We start from the raw sequence: 26,533 nt of genomic DNA on the forward strand, positions 1-26,533 counted from the left end.
GTGCTCTATGAGATGGCTCTTTGAAGTTTTTTTTTTTTAGTTTGAACAAATTTATTGACACTAATAACAGAAAACAATCTTGACAATCTCAACAGCAATCAAGCACATTCACAATAGTGCGCCGCAAATGCCTACTCCCCATTAAACAGGAACTGGCTCCCTTGGAGATCATTGTGTGTCGTTCACGAATATAACAGCTCTATGATCCAGCTCTTTCAAGTGACAGTCGGGAGCCAGCTCCGCACCAATCAGGAGCCGGTGTTGTGCCCTTTTCCGACTCCTATGCAAATTCCCCCCAACCCCCCCCCCCCCCCCTGATCGTATTCTATATAAAACGCTTATTAAAACAATAAAGCGAGCTAATTATAATAATTGGGAGATCCTAGTCTATATAACGCGTTTATTTAAACAATAAAGCGCGATCGTATTCTACAAATTGCGTTTTTTAACGCGGATGAAAATGTCACCAACGTCAATGTACGCTTCCGACAAAAGCGATCGTATTCTATATAATACGCTTTAAAACAAAATAAAGCGAGCTAATTATAATAATTGGGAGATTCTAGTCTATATAACGCGTTTATTTAAACAATAAAGCGCGATCGTATTTTACAAAATGCGTTTGTTAATGCGGATGGAAAAGTCACCAACGTCACTGTACGCTATGATTTGCGCAATCACAACTAATTGTACACAAATAATATTTATTTGATTTACTATAATATCCGTATGTAATGTCTTTTTTATTGTGAATGAAACCCTGGTTGCATTGGATCCCGCGGTGTAAACAAATTGTTGTTTTTTTCATTTAAAATCGGAGGGGGGGAGGAATTTGCATAGGAGTCGGAAAAGGGCACAACACCGGCTCCCGTTGAGGTAGTTATGTGAGTGTACATGTAAAAAAAGCTCACTCTTTCCTTCAGTTTTCAACTTTTTTTAATTCAAAAAAGGTTTGTTATGTACCAAGGACGTAAAATTTAAGCAAATAAACGGGGAGGGAACACTTTATGTTATACTTCCGCGAAAGGAGCGCGATTCCCCGAAAGCCTCCGAGCCGGTAGGGAGCGAAAGCTAATATTTCCTGTGACACCGCTACTGCCATTTATGAGCCGAAGATAGTGACGTCACCATGTTGCTCTCGCGCGCATAGCGAGCAGAATTAAGGATGGCGAACCAGACGAACGCGCTCTTCATTTTAACAAAAACAGCAATTTGGATTTTGAGAAAGCACTGAAAATACTTTTGTTCTCATTGTGAATCGAACAGAGTGGAGTGAAGGTCCCAAATTGGTTTATATGTCAGTCGATACACGGAAGCGTTCATCGTCGCCATTTTTCTTATTTACTTTTGGCTCGACGTAACGTGAGTAATTTTTGGTGCATTATCTTTTGATGGCCTATCCTTATATGTTGTAGTGCCGTACCTACATTTGTAATCGTGTTATTTTTTGTTTTCTCTCATATTTTAAATAGACCCCCGGAATACGATATGAATCCATACCTTTCAACCTCAGGTAATAGCTAAATTCCCCATTGTTAAAGGGACAGTGTTTTGTATTTAGTGCCTCCCAGTGGTACAAAAAACTAATTCACTTAAAAAAACATTAATTCGAATACTTTGCAAAAATACACCAACTGTCATATGTTCATTTTTACCCCCCCCCCCAAAAAAATAATTAAATAAATTATAGTTCGAGAAATTTTAATTTATTTCACATAGTGGTATCCTAACTTTGTAGTAGTCGCCATGTTTGTCTGGGATTTAGCTTCTACGCAGTGATAATTGGCACTGGATTTCCTTTGCATTAGACAACAGTGCTTTCTAGTTATCAAATATTACACACTGGGACTTTATCCGATATCAAACCCTTAACCCCTCAAAAGCAATGCGGAAACCATTTTTGTCACAGCAAGACAAACTATGTAGTATCAAAATAAAGATTATTTGTGTATACAACTTTATTGTATTTACCAAATAAACAACAGTTCTTTCAAAATTGTTTCAAAACCTTTCTCCTGTACAACAAATGTTTTATGGCGTAAACAATTTGAAATTATCAAAACAGGAAGACGTCTACGGAAAACTTATGAATTGACATGTATGTGAATCTGTTCTGTGCTTTGGGATCATAAGGCGTAATTGCCGTATGGAGGGGGAGAGAACCCTATCCTATTATTTCAGCTAATAGCATATCAGCATCTTAATGATGTCGTGATACAAACCATGAGCAGACCAACACGCAAAAGGTGCCCGATTCGAGGCCGAGTGGAATTATATGTTGGCCTGAAGAGGAATGGGCGCAAGCAGACTGTACTTGCCCAATAAACGCCCCATGAAATGGGATCCAACCAACCAAACATCTTATATGACGTTAACCAATAGCAGACGGCCATCTTGGTAACAGAACTCGTCATACACACAAACACAGTAAAGTTTTGATTTTGTGTTTTTGTGCATGCAAAATAATTTGTTGTTTATGTGCCATAAAGAGAAAAAACATCTTATCCCGCACCATAAAGTGAAACGTCGTAAGGTGGGGGCTTTGTATCTTGGGGTGAACTGTTGTTTTTTTTCCCCGAAATGTTTTGCAAAATATCATGTTCCTGGAGGTAAAATAAAAAAAGATGGGTTGTCGTGATGCAATAATTGTTTGTATGTTTTATCCGTGTTCATGTAGATCAATGGATGCAATAAGAAGAAAACGATTTATCTTCTAATGATTCCAACAACGAAAATGTATGAAGACCAAGTGGGAATTAACGTGTTGAAGTTCAAGAATGGCGAACATGACGATGAGCAGAGATCTTGCTCAGGTGACTGAGAATGTGCCGCCCCTCTGTGGCCAGGTAACATTGATGTTTTTTGATGTTTGACCCTTCTTACAGGTGGGAATCATATTTCCGAGTCCAGCGAAGACGAGCTGGGCCGACTGGACATCGATCTGGACCGAAAATCCAGACGACACAACTTGACATCTGGCAACGTGCGCACCATCTTGCATGTAAGTTGTGCACACACACTAACACTGTTTATGACACCAAAATAAATCTGACTTGTAAAATGTAGAATGCCAACTATTCAGTTTAATATTAGATTATGATCATACAACTTTTTGGGGGATGGAGGTGGCACCTTTTTACACTTTTCCCACATTTGTCACTTGCAATATTTAGATTTTATGTATTGGTAAGATAAGTGAAATGTTTTCTCCATTAAGTACTCGTTAACAATGCCGAACTGGGTTCAAAGAGCCTCTATATTTTCTTTCCACCACGCCTATCTGCTTTTATTTTTGGCATCACTGTTTTGAGGCGCGCAACAGACTAGGAATCAGGAAAGAAGGGGGTGGGGAAGGAAAGTGATTTCATTTTTTTTTTTGTTAGTGTAGCCTGAAAATCATAAAAGTACAGTCCGAACTCCAACCCAAACCCCAAAAAGGATGAAAAAGGTTTATTAATACTTGAGGAATGAGCAGACTGAAGCTGTAATCATGACTAAGCCAGAAGATGGCGGCAGAGACTAGCAAAATTTCAAGTTCTGGATAGAACCTTTAATTAATTACCATGAGAATTTATTGAATTTATGGAAAGTCGCGCACACTAGATACAAAATGGTCAAATGGTCAGTTGTTGCCGTGATCCATTATGTCGGTCAAGTACTGCCGAGAGCTGGGAACGGTTAGGTGAATGGCGATGCATCTAAGAATGGCAGATATGCCCCATGTCTAATGGCAACTGAATGTCTGAAGAATTGCTCCTCGGCTTGACAAGCCAGATGTTTTTTTGGGGGGCCAGGAGGTGATCACTCATGAGCACGTGGTGGACATGATGAAAGCCGCCATCCGGGCAACCCGGGATCTGCCCTTGTTTGTAAGTGATGTGGCAGCATAAACGCTGGTGAGTGTCCTACAGCTTGCTGACAGTTCTTTATTCTATGTTGCCAACCCAGGAGCCCAAGATGACCCGCTCGAGACTCAAGAGGGCCATCCAGCACGGACAGGTGAGAAAATAGCTGTGTATGTTTTTCGTCTTCATCCGCTTGACAATCTTTCCTTGCTGTTTCCGTCCAGTGTCTCGAATGGAATTTGTCGGCAGAGCAAAGTCTGCAGGTAAAGTACGTAAACTACCGGAGCAAGTGGAGTAAATGCTGACCAGGTGGCATCAACTTCAGTTTGTGGATGTCCATCTGGATCCTGAGGAAGATTCTTCAGATGAAGAGTACTGTCCCGAGGACAACGGCGACGATGATGATGAGGACGATGAAGAGGTCGGCCTTGCAACACGCGTTACCATTGTCATTTTTTTTTTTTTAACAAATTATTATTACAACAAGAAGCATAATTACAATCCAACATACATTTTTTTTAACAAGTGCATGTGTAAAAGAGTTGGACCTCACAAAAATGCTGGGTTAAGGATTGTCAAATGACAGCATAGTATACGTACGTAAACAAACACTAGAACATGCACTTATGTATGGAAAATATATGACAAAAAATATTTTCGGGGGGGTGTCATGCACTCTTTCAAGGTGTACTTGATCTTTTAATAATAATAATAATAATAAACATAATTTTGCTAGCAAAGAAGTGAACTCTGCACTTTTCGGTGGAATTCAGTGCAATGGAAATGTCCGTTACCCCAAATATTTGTATCATTGGGAAGGTTGTAAATTCACAGGGCAAATAACTGACATGGTGTCAAAAAAAAAACCTAAGTTGTACAGGTTTGGGTATTTTGGATGTATTTTGATGCTCTTGGTCCTGTTTGCAGAGCTTCCTCAGTGACGGAGATATCATTTCACCCACCAAAGCTCAGGGCTGTGACTCCAGCTCCCAGGTGGTTTATCAGGACTGTCTTTATTAGTGTGAAGGTGTTGAGTGTTGACATGTTTTTGTTTTGTATTTTTAATTTAGGCTCACTGTATAACCAACGGCGTCCAGCCACCAGAAGCCAGCTGTCATTCCTTTCTGGAACGTCTAAATGCAGTGGAGGAGGAGCTTGACTGTGGTGCTGCCTATGCACCATTGTCGGTAAAGGGCTCTATTGTTTCTGGATTAGTTTTTTGTCAACTGACAAAGATTTTAAGTAGTTATCATATATTTACTGTTTAAAGAGTGACTCGTTCTTTTTGGCCCTACTTGTGGTGTCAAAAGACGTGCAGTGTGTGTGACTGATATACTTATCATGTATTCATACATTTACAAGTATTACTATGGACTTCCTTTTTCTGGTGTCTTCCTGGTGCAAAGTGTGTGATGCGTAGAGATAACCTATATTTACTCCTTTTCCAGTACAGTATTATTATGGGGTTTATTATTTTTGGCTTCCTCGTGGTGTCACAAGATTTGCAGTGTGACTGATGCATATATTTATCATATATTGATTCAATTACTAGTATTCCTATGGATGTCATTCTTTCGGCTTTATTATGGTGTCACAACACATGCAAGGTGTGTGACGTGTATTGTTGGTTTTTCTAGTATTACTATACATCTTGTGATATATTGCACTACAAATACAGAGGCGTTACAGATTCTGGTTGGCTGCGAGACGACTTTGGTGAGCTACCCCGGCTTTATATTTTCCCAGTACAGTATCTTGTTTCAGACAGATCCTTGATACTTCTGTGATGGTTGCCAAAGTCATCCCATCGCTCATTATTCACATTCAACGCCTCAGCATTTTTTTTTCACAAGCTATACCGTCCATCATTGTTGTTTTCCAAACATTTATTGCTGGTTTACCGGGGAGCTTCCATTGTCTTAAAATAGCCTGAGCGCAGGCCATGATTTTGAACCCAATGCAACCTTCGACTCATATATTTACCCACTTCTGGACTAAGAAGATACATATGTCAAAAAAAGGAAGTAGCTAGCATGAGAATTGGGAAGCAATTACATTTGCAATATTTTCTTATGTAGTCGCACAGGACAGAGGACGAAGAGGAAGAGGAGGAGGATAACAAAGGCCCCAGTGGTTTGGCGTCCCGCACTCGCTCTAAACTTCCATTGGTGGACGTCCCCTTGGAGCAACTTGAGGCAGAACTCCTGGCTCCCGACATCACCGCCGATATGTACGAATCCGGGCCCACTGGCAAGGAGGAAGACCGCCATTGGGCGCGATGGCTCCATGGACTCATGGCGGCTGACAACGGAGGTCAGTGGAATGTCCACTCTTGTAAAAAATATCTGCAAGGCTTTTTGTGTGCAGCCAGGACTACGCTTTGGGCGTTACTGAGCGAAACATGCTCAGGCGCCTAGTTGATGAGCCATCTGGTGTGGTGTGTGCAGAGGAAGTGCCCGACGAGGACGACCCGGAATATAACTTCTTAGAAGACCTGGATGAACCTGACTTGGAAGACTACAGGACAGACCGGGCTGTTCAGATTACCAGTACGTGTGTGGTAGTACTGTATGTGCAATATGAAAAGAATAGAATATAATTGTTACATGTGCAATATTTAAAAGGTAGGCTGGCCTAAGACGTAGGTGCATAAGAATGGAATAAATTGGGCAGATATAACCCAATGGTTTTCTGGGCTGTGACTCGGTAAGCTTCGATGGTCACTAGCCGTGTTTCCAGCATACCACATTGTTATGCCAGTATGTTCTCAATTGTCACAATCTTGATTTTACAATAATTGGTTTTCAACAATAATTTTATTTTACTGACTAATTTGTATATTTTTGACTTTTCCCATTATGTCAAAATCAAAGGAAACAAAGACAAATTAAGCCAACTAAGTCTTTTAAACAGTTTTTTAATTTGAAAATTGCAATTATGCATCCTCAACAATAACTTCTACATTGCAATGAAGCTCTTTCACATTCATAGCCCCTCTCTCCAGGTAAAACATGAATAATATCAAATCAATGTGTGTTTTCTGTATGCATTTTCCTAATATTCTGTTATGATATGGCTCCACATTGTCCATGAATCATTTTATTAGCCATGTCATATTACAAAACACAATAGTTGGAGTAACCTGACATTCATATTGAGCCATTTAGTGATCTGTAGGCTTCGTCCATTTATGGACTTTCAGGTTTTATTAACGGGTTTTTTTTTTGCTCATGTGGGTAAATTCTATATTTGGATCAAAACAAAAGTAAAGTGTAAGCATGTTTGAGCTTTGTGTACTGGTACACCATGTGTTTAAATCACATGACTTCGCCCTTCCAGTCAAAATAAAAAGGTAAACGGATGATGTTAAATTGGCATCAAATGTCACCAAACTCTGCTCTTTTGCAGAGAGAGAACTTAACCTGCTGCTGGAGGAGCTGGAGGACATGGTGGGTTCTACTCTCGGGCTCGAACACAAACAAACCACTTTCAGTGCAGTCCTTTGACTTGATCTGTTTTTTTTTGTTCAGCTCCGGGATCCACAGCCAGCTGAGGAGGAGGAGGAAGAGGACGAGGAATCACAAGAACAAGAAGCCAGCACAAAATCCAAGGTCGCTTCACCATTAAGGTAATAGCCACACCACTCGAGTTTCGATGCCACCTCCTGTTGGGACGCCCTGGCAAAGATGTGCTGGTTGCGTTTGGGTCAGGAGGGAAAGTAAAAAAAAAAACACTCTTTGTGGCTCCTTCATAGCAGTTTTGAGGGGAGCCGAGCTGGAGTGGAAACACACATCTTGCAATCTTTCAGCTTAGATGTTTTACCTTTTCAGCGTTTTTCATTTTTTTGCCCTGTAGTTTAGAGCCAGGTGGAGCTCTTCCGCTAGGCGTTGGGTCATCATTGGTGGTGCCGCTGCACAGGAAAGTCCTGCAGGACACCACCAACCAGGCGTGGTTATCGCCATTCCCGGTACCATTAAGGGTTCCCGGGCTGTTGTGCCTCAACTCGGCCCACAAACAGCAACTGCAGCAACAGATTCAGCAGGTGCTCTTCAGAATTTCCTACATTTGCTCTTGTCTCGTCTGTTGATCTGATCCCAATCTTCAGCACGTCCAGCTGCTAGCTCAAGTCCACATATTGAGTCGCGGCGTCGCTGTCCTCCAGCACGAATCAGCGCTCACCAAACACTTCCTGGTTAGTGTTGGGTCTTGATTGTCTTTACTGTCATTAACATAAAAAGTACTTGACTCTATAGGAAAAAACTGTCTCTTAGTCTTTGTGGTGGCATCTGCTGATGTTCTGTAGCACTTTCCTGATTGAAGCGGTACAAACGGTCTGTGGCCTGGGTGGCTGGGATCCATGGCTATGGCTTTTGCTTTCATCTCGACTCTGTCCCAAACAGGGTTGGGTAGGGTTACTTTAACTGAATTACTTTCAATTACTTTTTGATTACTCCAATACCAAATATGCTAATAAAAGAAAAAATAAACTAAATATGAATAAAATGATGACTCACAACACATGGTAAGCTTTCTCTCCTGGCTTTGATCTCCGGCAAAACTAACATAAAATGCGACAGAAACAAAATTAAAATAAATCCAAACAGCTTGCCAACATCATTTTTGCCGTTCCATATGTTCCGTTACTCCCCAAGCCTGCACAAAATTCAGTAATTTTATTCACATTTAGTTTCTTTTGTCTTTTATTAGCATATTTGGTATTGGAGTAATCCAAAAGTAATTGAAAGTAATCAAACTAAAGTAACCCTACCCAACCCTGGTCCCAAATATATGGATTCCAAGTCAGGGAGGCGGTGGCCCACGATGCTTTGGGCCGTCTTAACCACCCGTGCCAGTTACTTCATGTGCTGTGCAGCTGCCATACCACACGATCACATTGATCCAGAGAATGCTCTCAATTGTTGCTCTGTAGAAGTTAAGAACCAGCAGAGGGGATGGACTCTGGCCCATAATGACCCCCTTAGTATCCCTTAACTTCTATAATAAAACACTGAGACACTAGAGACATACATTTGAACTCATGGAGGGATGTGATCAGCCCATTATTCTCTTTTATTGAAAAAAAAATCAGATACAGAACTTGAGGTGCGTGATAGAGACAAACACATCTGAATGCCAAAATACGACTGCTCCCCTTAAGACAAGGGTTAAACAGCTTGAGCATGACTCCTCCCCCAAGGGTCACGAGGACATCTGGAGCTAGCACAATAATTTATAACTCTAGGGGGCTTTTAGTGTTTAACTTTGTGGCAGATGCATAATGATTCTACAATAATCCTATTAATCACATAAGCAGAGATGCACATCTTTCCCTCTTGCTTCAAGCCAGACGCTTTTAAGAAAAATGTATGCTAAATTGTGTTCCACAGGAGGAGCTGCAGCGTTTCGCCATGCAACAGGAGCAACTGCATTGCGCCTCGTGCTTCCGGGTTTGCAACCTGCAGGGGGCGCTGGACCTTCTTCAGGAGCTGGAGCGCCGAGTGGAGCCCCCTCCTCCTCCACCTGCCATTTCCAAGCGGTTGCTACCTGTTATGTCCTCCTCCACTGCCAGTAAGGACAGACCACACCCACAATGGCGTTTGAGCAGGTTCTTAAGTAATGCAAAAGCTCCAACTTCCGTAAATTCCAGACCACATGCTGCTACTTCGTTGCTACATTATAAACACTGGGGCTTATTGTTTTTGTTTTCCGTGGTGGCACAGAAGAAAACGGTGTGCTGCTTTTTTCTTACGATGCATGCACTTTAAATACAAATAACTGTGGTGAAGACTGGAAAAATGACACCCTTCAGAAGAAATGTGTCCATATTGTATTACAGGAGCAAATTGGGAGGTTTAACAGTACTTCATTGGACATTTGCTACGTACTCATGATACGTTAACTTTTTCACCCACAAATCAATTTCTAAATCTCAATCTTCAAATTGAACAGCAACTGAAGTTATCCTTTACAAACGCTGCACTTCTCTTCATCAACATCAACATCAACGTCAGGTCGCTTGAGTTTCCTTTAATTCTCAAGGAACGATGACAAGCAATTTTGTTCCTCACCGCAGCAACCACAATGACAACAGCACATAGACCACGTTTGGGTTTCAATTTGGCACCATTCTCCACATTATTGCCCTGGCGCTATTGTTTAGAAATATAGGGCTCACATTTTACATGACGCAACCCCCATTTACAGTGTTTTATCTACCTTTTTTTTCAGCACAGTAGTAAATATGTGGTCATCTTTGTAATGGATATCTTGAATGGTCACATGATCCGAAAACACATGACCTATGCACATCAGGGGGGTTGGGGGAGGTAATGATTCCAGGCATGCAGAGGGATGGCACGGTTTTTGTTTCTGCAGCCAAAGGTGCCAAAAATCCCCACAAGGTTGGCCCCAGGTTTAGGCAGGGCAAAAAAAATTAACAACCGGACGTGAATTACTTGATTATGTCTGTTTAATCCTGTGACTTAAAATACGGTGTGGCTTGTTTAAAGCCAAAACAGACTTTCTGTTTTCAATTTTAGCATCTGGTTTTTAATCAGGTGTGCCCTGTTGAACAGAATTTATGGTATATTGTATACATTGAAGAGATAGTTTAAAGACTTTACCAAAAAAGGTTTTTTATACACGATTTAATTGTCTTAAAAAACAAGAATGCATGGTGTGAGCTCATTTTATCAAAGTAATTTTTCTGTTCTACCGGCTCATGACTTCTGTGATCGTCCTCAGGCCACGCCTTTCCTGTGTTGCCTTCTGACCTGGCCTGGCTCATCGCCACACGACCTGTCTTCCTCTACCCGGAACTACTTCCAGTTTGCAGCCTGGATCCCTCCCAGCACGCATCACAAGCCCATCGTGGTCTTTTCACCGTAGGAGAGGACGGGTAACTGTTTTTACACACTGATAAACGACCAAGTTGTGCTACTTCTTCTACAAAAATAAGATTATATTCGTGTAGGGGAGGCTGATTGAATATTGTAGCGTGGCTAAAAGGGAATAATTATGTCTTTTGGGTGCCTCGCTCAATTTATGAATTTGTAGAGCGGAGATGCGGCCAAGATGTCCTACTACTTCTATGGAGGATAAAAATACATTCTAAAGTGGAACATGAATGCTTAGAATTATGTAGTGTCAGCTGATTATCAGTTGACTAGATATTGTAATATGGTGTCAAATCACTAGTTATCGAGTCTCTGCATTGCCTTGCTCACACTGTGAAGAGGCAGAGAGGAGACACGATTAACTTGTGCTACTACTTGTTTAGAAAATCACAATCTATTCTAAAGAATGAACATAAATGCTTAAATATTATAGTGTAGAGTCGAGTAACTAATATTTGGGTCTCTGGTGACTCGCACAATGTATGAAGAGGTAGAGAGGAGAGACGACCAACTTGTGGTACGACTTCTATAGAAAATAACAATTTATTATATAGAGAAACACAAGTGCCTGAATATTGTAGCGTGACATCAAATGACTACTTGTCATGTATTTCTAGTAACTCGTTAAAAGTACAAAGAGGTAGAGAGGAGACGAGGCCAATTTGTGTCTAAATTCTAATGAGGGCCATAAATGCTTGAATATTATAGCATAGCGTCGAGTGACTAAGTATTGTGTCTCTCTGGTCATTTGTCTTATAACTTGCATAGAAAAAAAATCTTATGAGAAATGTAAATACTTATAATCTTTTAAAAAAGTATTGTCTCCTTAATGAATATTATAAAATTGTGTCAATTGACTCTTTTTTTTTTCTACTATGCTGTGGCATCATATTCATCCGTTAATGGTGTGTTGTCTTTTCAGGCTGATCGTTTTGGGCCTGAAACATTTCAAGGGTGCAGTGCAGCCTGATAATTTGATCAGCTCCTACCTGCTGTGCAAGAGCGCTAGGAAGGTGACCAAACACATCCGAGAGATGAGCGGCTCCAGAACGCAGCGCAATAACGTCCTTAAGGTGAGCTCGGACAAAAATTTGAAGAAAAAAAAAAGCATCTCGGGAACGCAGTTCAGCACAGGCTGCCCTCTGCAGATGTTCCTGGCCGGGCAGCTGGATGCTCCCTTACCACTGTCTTGTAGCAGAGTGCAACCTGAAGACCAGTGCCCACCAGTGGAGAGAGACAAGTCTATCATGCCAGATTGGCTCAAGGTGATGACTACATGTCTTATTTTCTGTTTTTCTCATCTTGTTGCAGAATGTCACTAGCTTTTTCCTTTTCCCCTTTCTTTATTAACCTATTCATAGGTCAGCTCACTTGACAAAATCTACATGCCCTGTTTGTTTATTTCAGGATCCATGTGCGTTCTTTGTATTTATTGATAATTGCAAGCTTTGTTTCCCTGGTTATCATGTTTTTGCTTAGTTTCTAGCATCACTGCAAGCCTTGGGAGCATAGCATTAAATAGAGTACATAAAATACAGTATTGTATCGCTCTAACCCACAACGTCTTCACAAAAGTCAAGTCAAGTCATGTTTATTTGTATAGCCCTTAATCAAAAAGAGTCTCAAAGGGCTGCACAGACCACAGATTATTGCAAACCACAAACTATGATTACAGCATCCCCTGATCTAAAACCTACATAAAGGCATGGAAAAACTCAAAAACCTCAAAATGAGGAAAATGAAGAAACCTTGAGAAAGGACTGCTCATGAGTTAACCCCCCTTCCAGGATTACCAGGCTGCAATTACAAACAATAACAGATATTGTCAACATAAAATATAGGTTATTCATATGCTATAAAATAGAAGTGTGTTTTAAGCTTCAATTTAAACATTTCCACTAAGGTTGCGGATCAAATTTCAGGGGAAAGAGCATTCCACAGCACCGGGGCCCGAATGTAGAGCACTCTCAAACCTGCCGATCTCTTATTGGCTCTTGGGATTACTAGTCGACCAACATTTTCAGAGCAAAGGCTCGGTCCGGGACATAGGGGGAACTTAAATCTGAAAGATATGACGGAGAAAGTCCATGCCTGATTTTGTATAATACCAACAGAACCTTAAAATCCCATTTTAAGCTAACAGGGAGCCAATGCGGGTTAGCTAAAATCGGGGTAATGTGATCAAACTTTCTTGTCTTGGCTAAAAGCCTCGCTGCAGCATTTTGTACCAGCTGAAGGCTCTTGATTTTGGACTTCGGGAGACCGACGAGTAGTGCAATATAGTAATCGAGACGGGTGGTAACAAACGCATGAATTATAATCTCCATATCCGACTGAGACAGCATAGGGCGAATTTTAGCAATGTTGCAAAGATGGAAAAAAGCAGACAGACGTCTTAAAGATGTCACTCTTAATTATGCACCGACACCGCAAAGTTTTATGTTTTTCGGTACAGAAAATAATTTGTTGTTGATGTGGTATAGTGAGGAAAATATTGTAAAGAGGGGCTTAAAAAACATCTTATTCTATACCATGAAATAAAATCATTCCAGGTGGGTTTGTTGGTCCCTGGGGTCTATTGTATTGTTCTTCTTCTGAAGAGATTTTCCAAATGGTTATTTCCCTCATTGTGCTCTCTTTTGCAGAACAGCCAAATTATAATCCAACAGCGCAAAGCAGAAGGCTGCTCTCCACGCTACCCAGCATTCCTCCCTGCAGGCTGCAATCTCAAACTTTACCCCTCCCGCCTTAAAAAGTCCTCGCCGCGACCGGTCCTCACTCAGACACGACTTTTCACTCTTGCCCATAATGCATCGCTCCAACCCATCTGCCCGGCTCAAAGAAAGGTTAAACCTTTCTTCGCTCATATAGCTCCGTCCTTGCTGGCTCCCCTCAGAGTTGGCGACGAAGCACCTTTAGCCGAACCCAGCCCACATCCTGGTGATGCGTTAGCACAGCTGTCGGATGAGAATACATCCGATTGTCCGCGGGATGCGGGGGAAACCGAGAAACAGGAGGGGGCAGAGGAGGGACAGCAGGAACAGGGAGGACAAACAAGGGAAGGGGGACTAGCAGAAAAAGGACAAAGCGGAGAGGAGGAGAAGAGAGGAGAGGAAGAAGAACAAGCAGGGCAAAAAGGAGACGGAGACAAAGACGAAGGTCAAGGAGACGAGGAGGAGGATGAAGAGGAAGACGAAGACTTTGAGGAACTGACACAAGATGAGGAGGACGAGGAGGAAGAGGAGGAGGAGGCAATGTCTTCGGCGTCGGAGGAGTCTGTTCTGTCCATCCCGGAATTGCAGGTAATGTCAGCCGCCTCTGCTTTGCCATCTGAACTCTTACCTGTTTGTGACTTTTTATCCAGGCACAGCAAAAACAAACAATGACATAATCAACCACTAGTTAACAAAAGCAAACAACAAAATATTTGCACAAAACAAATTATTTACAAAACAATAATACAGCAAAAATACTTGGCTACAAAAGCTGCTACTTTTTTGTTACATTTTAAACACTTCCGGTGTGGATTTTTTTTGTTTTTTTGCGTGTCTTCACAGAAAACAGCATGCTGCTCTTTTTTTAAATGACTTAATGACAAATTGACTTAATTTACTTAAGTCAATTTGTGAAGAAGAAAGCGTACTCTTACTCCGCTACATTAGGCGACATTGGCTGGGACGTGACTCGCCTTCACTCCCCGCAGCCGCTTTCTTTCCTGCTCGTCGACCGTTCGGCTTTTGGTTGACTCTGCGGCGTCGAATCGTCTCTTCGCTCGTTTGAGTGTGCTTCGTCAAGAGCGAGTCGCCATAACGCCAACAGCGTGTCGCCACAACGTTAAAGATCGGCCATTGTTGACGCTGGCAAACATGGCGGCGCTACTTGTATAGCGACCAACAGTCGGGGAAACTAAGTCCGGCGAAAATAACAACTTGAGACTCAGAGGGCGATTGGGTGATGCGACCAGCGGACGGTGCCGTAAGAGGAACGTGAAATTTTCAAGATGCCGAGCAGAGATAAAGAACTCGAGGAAATTAAAAAGTCACTCGGCTTTTTAATGGATAAAATGGATATCGTCACCAGACAACAAGACACAATTTTGAGTTTAATGGCAGAAATCAAAGACCTAAAAAACGAAAACATGGAGAAAGAAAAGAGGATTATTGCACTAGAAGGACGCGTAGCAGATCTGGAACAGTATACCAGGATAAACGACATCATTATCACCGGTTTGGACATCAAACCTCGGACTTATGCCAAGGCTGTGGCAAATACAAATATTGCAACAGATGCTGATGAGGATTCAGCTGAGCAACAGGTCATTGCTTTTATGAGTAAAAAAGGCATATCCATCAATGCTGAGGACATAGAAGCATGCCACCCATTAACAAGAGGTGACAACCGACCCAAGGCGACCATCGTAAGGTTTGTTAACAGAAAACGGAAACATGAAATCCTTAAGCAAGGAAAAAAACGAAAAGGGACTAATGTTTATTTAAATGAACACTTAAGCAAAAAAAACTCTGACATTGCAAGACAGGCTCGATTTTTGAGGAAAACGAACAAAATACAAGGAACATGGACTTCAAACTGCAGAGTATACATAAAGTTAAACGGCACTCCGGAACAAGCAAAAATATTATGGGTTCGAGAAATGCAGGAGCTGGACAGATTTGCCTGAAGTGTAACAATGGCATCCTCGACTGACAATATGGACACCCTTATTACAGATCACAATAAAAAAATCCATCATAAAATATTAGGCCATGATTTACCGGAACTGAGCATTGTTAATCACACTGACTCCAATAATTCAAGATTAGATGACTTCGATCCTGACCACAAATTCATATCAGCTAGCTCAGACAATTGCAAATATTATACTGGAAATGAATACAATACCTTTGTTAAATCTGAAGACAAATTCTCAATAATACACTTTAACAGTAGAAGTATGTACACAAATTTTGATGACATCACTGAGTACTTACAACAATTTGAGAACCCGTTTAGTGTTATTGCAGTTTCTGAAACGTGGTTCAGTGAGGGAAGGGGTGTAAATTTTGAATTAAATAATTATAATCTGAACTATGTAAATAGAACTAACAAAATAGGAGGTGGAGTAGCTATATATGTGCACAAAAGATTAAAGTCGAAAATATTACAAAACATGTCATTTGTCATTGACGATTTACTTGAATGTATTACAATAGAAATTATAAATGAAAAAAGGAAAAATATCATAGTCAGTTGTGTGTATAGAACACCGGGCTCAAATCTGGAAACCTTCACAAACTGGGCTGAAAAAACATATTCAACAATAAGCGCCAAAACACTATTCATTTGTGGAGATTTCAACATCGATCTAATGAATCCAAACAACCATAAAAACATTGATGACTATATTAATATGATGTACAGTATGAGTTTGTACCCAACTATATTAAGGCCTAGTAGACTCACTTCACACAGTGCAACACTCATTGACAATATATTTACAAATAATATGGAATTTACAAATGTCAGCGGGTTACTGGTTTGTGATATTTCTGATCACCTACCAGTATTTACAGCAGACATGGGACCAAGTCACACATGTGCAAGTCTCAAGTAAGTCTCAAGTCTTCACCTTCAAGTCCCAAGTAAGTCCCAAGTATTTTTTTCTTGGGCAAGTCAAGTCACAAGTCAAGTCCCGAGTCTTAGATTGCCAAGTCCAAGTCAAGTCACAAGTCATAAAAACAGCGACTCGAGTCGACTCGAGTCCAAGTCACTAAGTCTCAAGTCCCCATGTCTGATTTACAGTATATGATGAAAAGGTTACTAGACAAGAATCAATTAAGGATTATGTTTACAAACGAGTTACAACTGAAGCGACTATTATATCACTGTATGATGACTTAGTTAAACAAAACTGGAATGCTATATATGGTACAGATGATGTGGATGGTGCGTTTGACATATTTTTGGAAATATTCACCAACAAGTACAACAAAAATTGCCCAATGAGACAAATTAATATTAAGAATAAATCTGTAAATCATCCATGAATAACTAAGGGTTTACATAATGCTTGTAAGAAAAAAAACTACTTATATAGAAAATTTATTAAACTAAGAACTAAGGAAGCCGAAACCCGGTATAAAACGTATAAAAACAAATTGACAGGAATATTAAGAGCAAGCAAGAAATTATACTATACCAATTTATTACATCATAACAAAAGTAATATCAAAGGTATTTGGGATATATTAAATAGTATAATAAAAGGAAAGAATGTAAGCAATGCATATCCACAATATTTTATTGATAAGAACAGTGAAAATTATAATTTAAATCAAGTTGTGGAGAATTTCAATAGTTATTTTGTAAATGTTGGACCAGAGCTCGCTGCAAATATCCCAGAGTGCAGTGGTAAACAATTTGAGTCACTAATAAAAATGAACTCCAAGACCATGTTTTTATCTGGGGTTACGGAATTAGAAATCTTAGACGTGGTTAACAACTGTAAAAACAAAACGTCTATGGATTGTTTTGACATCGATATGGTACTAATTAAGCAAATTATAAACAGCATTGTGAAACCATTGACCTACATCTGTAATCTATCTAACAGGCACATTTCCAAATCAAATGAAAATAGCAAAAGTTATACCAATATACAAAAATGGGAACAAGCACATTTTTACAAACTATAGACCGGTATCTCTGCTTCCTCAGTTCTCTAAAATATTAGAGAGACTTTACAATAATAGACTGGAACAATTTGTAGATAAACATAAATTGATTAATGAAAGTCAATATGGTTTTAGAGCAAACAGATCAGCAACAATGGCAATTATTGATGCAGTAGAAGAAATCACCCACAGTATAGAAAAGAAGAGATACGCAGTCGGGGTATTTATTGACTTAAAAAAAGCATTTGATACCATTAATCATAATATACTATTAAAAAAACTGGAAAGATATGGCATCAGGGGAGTGGCTTTGAAATGGATTCAAAGTTATTTGACGGGGAGGAAGCAATATGTAAAAATGGGAGAGTTTTCATCTGAATATTTGGACATCTGTTGTGGAGTACCACAGGGTTCTATCCTGGGACCAAAGCTATTTAATTTATATATTAACGATATTTTTAATGTTTCAAAACTATTGAAAATAGTAGTATTTGCAGATGACACTAACATTTTCTATTCAAATGATAACTATATGGATTTGGTAACCTGTATTAATCGTGAACTAATTAACCTAAAAGTATGGATGGATATAAATAAATTATCTTTAAATTTAAATAAAACCAAAGTAATATTCTTTGGTAATCGTAAGGCAAATCAAAATTTAGAAGTAAAAATGGATGGTGTCACAATAGACATTGTATCAGAAATTAAGTTTTTAGGGGTCATAACAGACAATAAACTAAGTTGGAAAACACACATCAGACACATACAAACAAAGGTATCTAAAAGCATTTCAATAATTAATAAAACCAAAGTTCTTTTACATTATAATGCATTGTATTTATTATATTGTTCTCTCGTTCTGCCATATTTAACATATGGTGCAGAAGTCTGGGGAAATAATTACAAAAGTTCACTACAGCCCCTTTTTATCCTTCAAAAACGTGCAATAAGAACCATACACAGGGTAGGATATCGGGATCATACCAATATTTTATTCATGCAGTCCAATTTATTGAAACTGGATGATTTAATAAATTTTTTCACTTCACAACTGTTATTTAAAGTCAACAAAAACATAGTGCCGGAAAACATACAAAGATTATTCACTCGGAAAGAGGGAAATTATAACTTGAGGGGCTGTGGTGAATTCAAAATCCCAAAGGTGAGAACCACCAGGAGAAGTATGTGTGTGTCTGTGTGTGGAGTCAGACTTTGGAATAATTTGCAAAATGAAATCAAACAATGTCCAAATATCCATGTGTTCAAATTTAAATACAAAAAAGCATTACTGGCGAAATACAGAGATGAAGAAAATGGGATATGAGGGAGATTGGAAATACTGCACTTCAAACCATGGCTAACTTGTTGTTATTGTGCTATTATCACATCAGAACTGTTATAAATATTGTGTTTATTTTTATTGATATTATCACTGGTGCCGCAGTGACATTATGCGCATTATGACGTTGAGGGATGGGTATTGCGAAGATTAGTGTATAAAATATGTGATTATTGTAACTTATAATTATTGATATCTGACCTATGTAATAAGTATATCCATGAGATTTTGTTGTATTGTACACAAGAGGGAGCTATCTATAAAATGTATTTAATAGGGAAGATAAAGGGGTAGGAAAAATAAGCATCTGCTTCTGACTACCCCTTTTCGAACATTTTGTGGGACATTATTTCGTTGTTGACCCATTGTTTTTGTCCTGTTTTTATTTTTATGTTCGAAATAAAATTTTCATTCATTCATGCGCTCTAAATACAAAACACTGCAGTAAAATCTGGAAACATTTATGACGCTCTTCAAAAGAAATCAGTCCAGCATCAACATCTGGCTAATGAGAAATCTGTGTTTTAGAGTGTGGAAATTACGGTGCCTGCTTTGACCTTTCAGGATACTCTCAAGCAGTTGGCCTGGCTGGCGTCCAGGAGGAGGCAGAGCGCCGATGCCGAATCGGAGGAAGACCACTCGCCCGCCTCGCCCGGATCACAGGAGGAGGAAGAGGAGGAGGAGGAGGACGACGAGGCGGCTAAGGGTGTGCAGGCCGGAGAGAGGGCTGTCCCCGACGAGGATGCCGCCAATGTCGGCGAGGAGGAAACACCATCAGGAGGAAGAGGGGGAGGCGCCAAACGAGCCAGAGGTTGGATTTCTCTTTGGATTTTCAATGGCTAAGAACAGCTGAGTAACCCGTGACTGGTTCTGAAAACAGTTCAGTTCATGGGTTATTGTAATTTTTTTCTAAGAAATTTGAGTTTGAATAAGCGTCTCAGTCTTTCTCACTTTTTTCTGTCTGTCTCTTTCTATATTTGTGTCTTTTCTCTTTCTTACTCTTTCTCTCGGTCTTTTCGTCTCCTTTTCTGTCTGTCTTGTTTTTCCTCTCTCCTTTTTTCTTTCTCCCTCCTTGTCTCTTTTATCTCCTTTTCTTCACTGTCGGTCTCTTTCTCTCTTTGGATGGTTGTTTCTTTCTTTCATCTTTCCCTTCTCCCTTCATTTTATTCTCATTTCATTTCATCTTTCCTTCCTTTCTTTCATCTTTCATTCCTTCCTTCCTTCTTTCCTTCTTTCTTTCCTTCCTTCCTTCCCTCCTAAAATAGCCCACCAGTAATGGATCATTTTGATTTTCCAGGATTTTTTATTTCTAACTTGCATCTCTCTCTTTCTCACTTTTTTCTTACTCTCGCTCTTTTGTTTTTCCTTTCATTCTCCCTTTCTCTCTGTATTACTTTCTCTCTTTGTTTCCCTCCCTCTCTTTTTTCCATCTCTAATTCTCTCTCTTCCGTTCTTTTTCTCTGTCCTTTTTTCATTGTCTCTCATTCCTTTTCTGACTCTCTCATCTTTTTATTCCCGAGCCAAATCTGATTGTGTTTTCCTATTAGATTTGACATCTTACTGGCCTGAATAAAAGAAGGACATGATCAACAACTTTAAATACATGGTCACTCCTTCAATTTTTTTTAAACTGTACTATAAATCCCTCAGTGCCCTTATACAAGACAGATTTTGTAGTGCAGGGGTCTCAAACTTGATAGTTTGAGGCCCCCGCTATTTAATGAAAGTTCAAGTCTTCATTCAGCTTTGTGGTGTGCTTCCATCAGGGCAGCAGAGTCGCCGACGTCCAGCTCGCCGGGAACGGCCTGCCATAGACCCCAGCAAAGCTCGCTTGCTTTATGACCACGACATGCTGGAGAACGACCCACAACGCCAAAATAAGGATGTCGCCTTCGCCCAGAGTTACCTCCACAGAGTGAGACCATTTTGACCCCAACCCCTTCTCGATTTCTTGACTACAAGATTGGCGTGTCGGCAGGTTCGGGAGGCTCTGCGCGACACTCCGGACAAAATGGTGGAGTTTGTGTCGCTGCTCAATGACTTGGAGCACCTGGAAGGACAGGAAGTGGCGGGCGTCTTCAGGAAGCTGCGCTGCATTCTGGGAAATTGTACTGAGCTGATGTGGGACTTTGCGGCCTTCTTGCATCCCGACCAGGCTTTGGAGTGCGGACTGGTAAAAGGCAGAGATTTATTGAATTACTATTCCCCCCTCCCCCACACACACAACTGTTCCTAGAAGACCTACCCCCTAGACTGGCGCCACAAACTGTGACTCCACTGTGTGTTTTTAGTTGCCTGAGCAGCAAGCGTTTGAGCGCAGCCGGCGATTTCTCCGGCAACTCGAGATCACCTTCGGCGATAATCCCGCCCACTACAGTAAGATCATTAAAGCACTGCAGCCTGGACCGCAACTTGGGCCCAGCGCCATAAACCAGGTGCGTCCCGTTCTGCCCCCTCCGCAACGTGGGGCCGCAACTAACGATTTTTTTAATAGTCGACCTGTTACCGACTATTGAAGAAATTAGTCGGATCATTGCATAATAAATAGGTAAATACAAAAAATATAATGTGCCTTTTGTGAAGGACATTGTGTTTTACTGCAGTTCGAAATCAAACGGTTCTAAGAACTGACTTTTGTTGTTTTTAACATTTTAATGATTAATGTTTGTTGTTCAGACTGGATTCCTTTAATTTCAAAACGTTTGTCAGGAACAGTCTGGCATAACACTCGAGCTCTCTTGCAAAATGCTACAGGAAGTATGAATACGCAGTAATATTGCGAATACAATTCAGGAGGCATTTTAACAAAGAACCACCAACATGAGTTACCATCACAAAATTAACACTTAAACGTTAACACTGAAAAACACAGGGAACATGAATTAAAATATTTATAAATCGACGAATAAACATATGAAATACAAAACAATTCTAACCTTTTAATACTCAATAAATTCAAAATCATCAGCACAGAATCCCCCAAAAATGCATTTTGAACAATCACAAGACAAAAATAGCTTCTCGAAGGGAACAGCCGTTTCGTTCGCGAATGACAAGGAGTCTGCAATGTAATTCTTGCCGAATTTTCAGGTGAATTAATTTTATGATTTCAAATGTAAATCGTTTTAATCCGTTCCAACACCCTGAAATGAAATGAAATGAAAATGAAATGATCTGCATTTTATACAGCGCTTTTCAAGTCAATGACTTCTCAAAGCGCTTTACAATGTGCTCCACATTTCCCAATAGCGGCCTTGCAGCCATGTAAGGCGCTAACCTGCTTATTGGGGGTTTTAGGGGTTCAGTGTCTTACCCAAGGACACTTCGACATGTAACACGGATGAGCCGGGATTCGAACTGGGATCCCTTGATCCCAAGATGAGCGCTCTATCTCCTGAGCTACTGCCGCCCCAATAGTCAAACATGAAATTCATGGTCGACTATTTCCATCATTGAATTTTGTCGACAACGTCAACTAATAGTTGCAGCCCTAACTTGTGGCAAATCCTCATCGCTGCTCATCTGCTCCCCACCCAGCTTAAAGCTCAAATGGCCACCCTGCTCAAAGGACACCCCCACCTGCAAGCAGAGTTCTGGGTGTTTTTCGACGAGCTCCGCCCACCTCCAGCTCGCCCCAGTCAGTTTGAGGATGCTCAATGGCCGGAGGAGGGCGCAGGCGGGGCGGCGGAGGGAGGTGAAGGCGGCCTGAGCTCTGGCGGGCCCGTTGATGCTTTTGAGCTAGTCACTTTGCCGGACGAAGATGGGCACAAGATAGCGGGCGCCATGACTCGCCGCCAGAGGAGAAAATTCCGTTCTCGCACCGCCGAAAGGGTAAGAAATAAATGCCAGCCATTCAGTTTTCCACTTACTCATTGTGCTGTTCTTGTCAGGAATCAGATTGGCTGTGCCTGTGCGGCCGCTCCAAGGGCCGGACGCTGCGCCAGAAAGGATGCGCCCGTTGCCACGGCAACAAGGTTTCTAGTTCAAAATTCACTGATGTTTTATCTCCTTATGTTAAGTGTCTGCTAAACTTTAAACTAGTTGTTCTTAACCTGGATTTGATTGAACCGAAGGGGTTTCATTCATCCATCTCTGGTTTGGTGGAGCGAGTTTTAAACGCTCAAATTATTATGTCTATACACAATGACATGCCCTGCTTGGTCATCACTGATTTCAGATGATCACGTGAGATTGCTTGGCTTACGTGAAATTTTAGCGCACATGTCAATGACATTGTAGTACGTTGTGTAATTACTTTCTTTGTATTTCAATCCATACTATATAGAGCAAAAAAGGAAATCGGACGCATAAATATGTACCATATGGATTTTGAGATGGAATTGAGATGCGGTATATAAAAACACAATTCTTGCTGAATTCATGAAGAAAAAAGCCCAATTCGATAATGGGAACACTCTGCCTGGTCTTGGATTTGTGCCTAATAATAAACAGATTCTCACAGCATCATATTAATTTCCGCACATGATCGCAAAGCAAGGCAAGCCACAGAACCATTCGTGAAACACTGGTAAAATGGCAAATATGATACTTGGAACAGCACCTTAAGGTAAATTATACCAAATTCCTCTTGAAAATTACACTCTCAACAACAGACTGGAGGACATTGGTAAAGGCATCCTGGCTCAAGTAGTCTTAAATCTAAGAGGAAAACTATTGGTCTTGAATTAAAATAAATAAATATAGATATTTAGATATATAAAATCATTCTTTGCTATACACTATAGTAGGTTTCATGGAATGTGCTAGAACTGGTGGAGTTTGGTAGCTCTAAAAGGGTTAAGAACCACTGCTTTAAACTCATCAGCCCGCGAAATATTTTATATGTCTGTGGCCAAATTACTTCTCTGTTATGTCGTGTCCAGATTTCAGGGAGCGTGTCCAGAGCCGTGAAAAGTCCAGAACCGCTTGCCATCTCGGAAACGGCGGCTGCGCCATTGTGGGAGCAATCGGCCGAAGACCAGCAAGCGGAAGCCGATAGCAGAGTGGAGTCGCCACCTGCCAAGAAAAAAAGGGAAGAGGGGGAGCTTCCCGTGCGCGCCAAGAACATTTCCGTCACGCCGAGCGGGGAAAAGGTTATCCTGTGGACCAGGTATGCCCCAACCCGCAGTTTGGCCTAGTAAGGCAACACCGACTCGAACCTGCCACAATTTGCTTTTCAGGGAAGCAGATCGGGTCATTTTGACCAGATGCCAGCAGGAAGGAGCCAATCAGAACACATTCCAGGCCATCTCCGGTTTACTCGGCAACAAGACACCCAGCGAGGTCATTTTTTTTCCCAATTTTATTATTCTTTGCTTTTTTTTTTTGCTTTGGATTTTTGTCCCGAGTTTTCTGTTTGTATCCCTATCAGCTTTCACAATAATACACTATCCAAGTTGACAATCTAACATAAAAACAAACTAACCTAATATGTGCACAGCAAAAAAGAGAAAAAAAGGAACAAAGAAAACAGAATAAAAAAAGTAACATAACCTCAACAAACCCAAAAAGAGCAAAAATAGACCCACTGCAGTGGGTTGCTCCCCACATGTGAGTCACCTGAATGCATTATTCTAAGAAAAAGAAAATAAATAACCTTGTGTGACACATTATACACACTGCAGTACATATTAAAGTCCAATTAAGGTGGTTGTAACAAGCATTAAGTATTTACACCAGGCAACTTAATCAGATATTTGGGAAATTCGTGTTGCATAGGATATATTTAGTGTGTATCTTTTCTTTCTAAATGTAAGCATTATAGGATAGATTCACTCTACATAGTGTGCAATGGAGGAGTTGATTATTTCCATCTCAATAAGATTAGACGCCGTGCTCATAGTGTTATAAAAACCAAGATTTTTTTGTGTAGCTTTAGATAGTTTTGCTGTAATTAGAGAAGTTTCAAATAATTCTATCATCAGGGTTTGTGCGGGTGCGTGAAATTATTAAAACTGATCTCTATTGTTGTTTTTAAGGATTTCAAAATGCTCAAACTTTGTATCTGTAAATGTTTGAAACTGTTGCCTTGTTTCTCAAGAAGTCTGCTTGAAATTGATGTCGACACTGCTCCCTGGGGCTTCGCTTTGCCATTGCATTTCTTCTCTCGTGATTAACGGCAGCTGGCATTCCTTTGTACGGCATTGTCCAATAAGCGGGTCACGCCTAAAGAGCATGCTCCAACTAAATTGGGCACTATGAAAAGTATATTAGTGCAAGGTGATTAATCATTAATTATGGGCCATGCAAAAAAACAAAGTTTGAATTTTCTAGTGGTAAATTTCAGTAGGAAGAACTTAAAATGTAAGCTACATATTACTTTCCTTTTTACCTAAAACCTACATGGGGAAAGATTTGTCTTAAAAATACTTACAAACATTTTGTTCAGATCCACACATATATTCGCTGTGAACTCAAAATCTAAAAAGAATATGTCTTGATAAATGCACACGCAAGATTAAAATCGCGCATGTCATGACATGATTCACATTGGATATCTTCTTTGATTGGTAGTGAAGAAGTTGGAAAATTGCCTTTAAAAGTCCTTAAAAGAAATTTTCCCATTAAAAGATGTGCAAACCCTGTATCATATAGGCGAGATGATTGGTCGCCACGTGCGGAAATGCCGTCAGCCAGTCTTTTACTGGTCTTTCCTTTGCCGTTTGCTCATAGGTTTCTCGGCGCTTCCGAGATTTGATGCGGCTCTTCCAGAGCGCAGCTCGTCACGCCGGCTCGGGCGATGAAGCTCCGTCCTCAGAGATGGAGGCCGTCGAAGAACGGGACTGATTACACCGGCTCACTTTCTTGTATTGGTTCTTTTTTTTCATCTTGTGAATCCGAATGAAAGCAATGTGGGCGGACGTGTACGGTATGGTGTTTTGAAAACAATGTTTTTTAAAGTAAAAGATAGTTATGTATTGAAGTGGTCATTTTACTTATATTGATCTTATTTTGGAAGTCATGCTTAAATTTGAAAGGGGCTGCACCTCATTCATGCAGAGTCCAGAATGAATTCCACTGCGGTTCGCTGCAAACTTCTATTCTTCGAATAGAGATATACACGTTATATGTCAAAATAAAGCCTAAACGCATGGCTTTCTATCAGTCTAAAATTAAAAAATTAAAAAACAAACTCAAATAAATAACCTTGCAAAAATCACACAATTTTAAAGTCAAAACTTACTCACTGATGGTAAATGAGCCATAAATAATATCGTCCAAATGTATCCAGGAATTAGTAAAATACCTTTTAAAAAAAAATAAAGACAAACCATTTTAGGTTGAGGGGGGAAGAGTATACACCTGAGATAAATAAAGGAGTTTGAAAATCCAGTTATCAATGGAGTGACTGTAATAATTATTTACATCAATAGGTGGCGGCAGATAACTAGTACTGTACATACAGTAAATGAAAAGAAAAATAAATCCGGAATTTATTTCGATGAAAAGTGCACTTTAGAAATAAATAAAATACACCAAATAAATTTTAAAAAATGCACATAAACGTTTATCATTTCGCTAAAAAAATAGAAACGTAGGACAAAATTCAGGTCTACTAGCAGACATTTATCTTGTTGCTAATTTTAAGTATTTTGTGATTTTTAGAGAAAAAACAAGATAAAAATGTAGCAAATCCGGTTAAATAATTATAAAATCCAAATTTATAGCAATGTGTCATTAAAAAAAACTTGCGTGTGGCACATTGGAAAGCGCTTTGGGAGGTCTTCATTGACTTGAAAAGCTATATAAATGCAGACCATTTACTCAGTTATGGTGACC

At 40.2% G+C, this 26,533-nt stretch overlaps 1 protein-coding gene across 3 annotated transcripts; it reads left to right on the plus strand.

The window, feature by feature from the left end:
- Window positions 1–1,123: 1,123 nt before the first annotated feature.
- Window positions 1,124–25,671, plus strand: gon4lb (gon-4 like b). 3 transcript variants are annotated; one of them, XM_088326688.1, is made up of 30 exons: window positions 1,124–1,362; window positions 1,473–1,513; window positions 2,678–2,813; window positions 2,886–3,001; window positions 3,795–3,869; window positions 3,949–3,999; window positions 4,070–4,108; window positions 4,171–4,266; window positions 4,773–4,838; window positions 4,916–5,032; window positions 5,924–6,158; window positions 6,293–6,394; window positions 7,254–7,294; window positions 7,376–7,473; window positions 7,701–7,887; window positions 7,951–8,037; window positions 9,233–9,413; window positions 10,590–10,743; window positions 11,664–11,814; window positions 11,890–12,006; window positions 13,387–14,043; window positions 19,319–19,565; window positions 20,521–20,669; window positions 20,733–20,927; window positions 21,046–21,189; window positions 22,292–22,585; window positions 22,645–22,728; window positions 23,638–23,864; window positions 23,935–24,037; window positions 25,427–25,671. In XM_088326688.1, the coding sequence occupies exons 3-30, from the start codon at window positions 2,717–2,719 to the stop codon at window positions 25,538–25,540; spliced, it is 4,224 nt and encodes a 1,407-aa protein (XP_088182814.1). In that variant the 5' UTR covers window positions 1,124–1,362; window positions 1,473–1,513; window positions 2,678–2,716; the 3' UTR covers window positions 25,541–25,671. The 3 variants fall into 3 exon arrangements, with proteins under 3 accessions (XP_088182814.1, XP_088182812.1, XP_088182813.1); XM_088326686.1 differs by having other exon boundaries at window positions 11,664–12,006; XM_088326687.1 differs by lacking the exon at window positions 1,473–1,513 and having other exon boundaries at window positions 11,664–12,006.
- The last annotated feature ends 862 nt before the right edge of the window (window positions 25,672–26,533 follow it).

This window comes from Urocampus carinirostris, chromosome 2 (assembly GCF_059441175.1).
Source record: "Urocampus carinirostris isolate Australia breed hairy pipefish chromosome 2, RoL_Ucar_1.0, whole genome shotgun sequence".
Lineage (NCBI taxonomy): Eukaryota > Metazoa > Chordata > Actinopteri > Syngnathiformes > Syngnathidae > Urocampus > Urocampus carinirostris.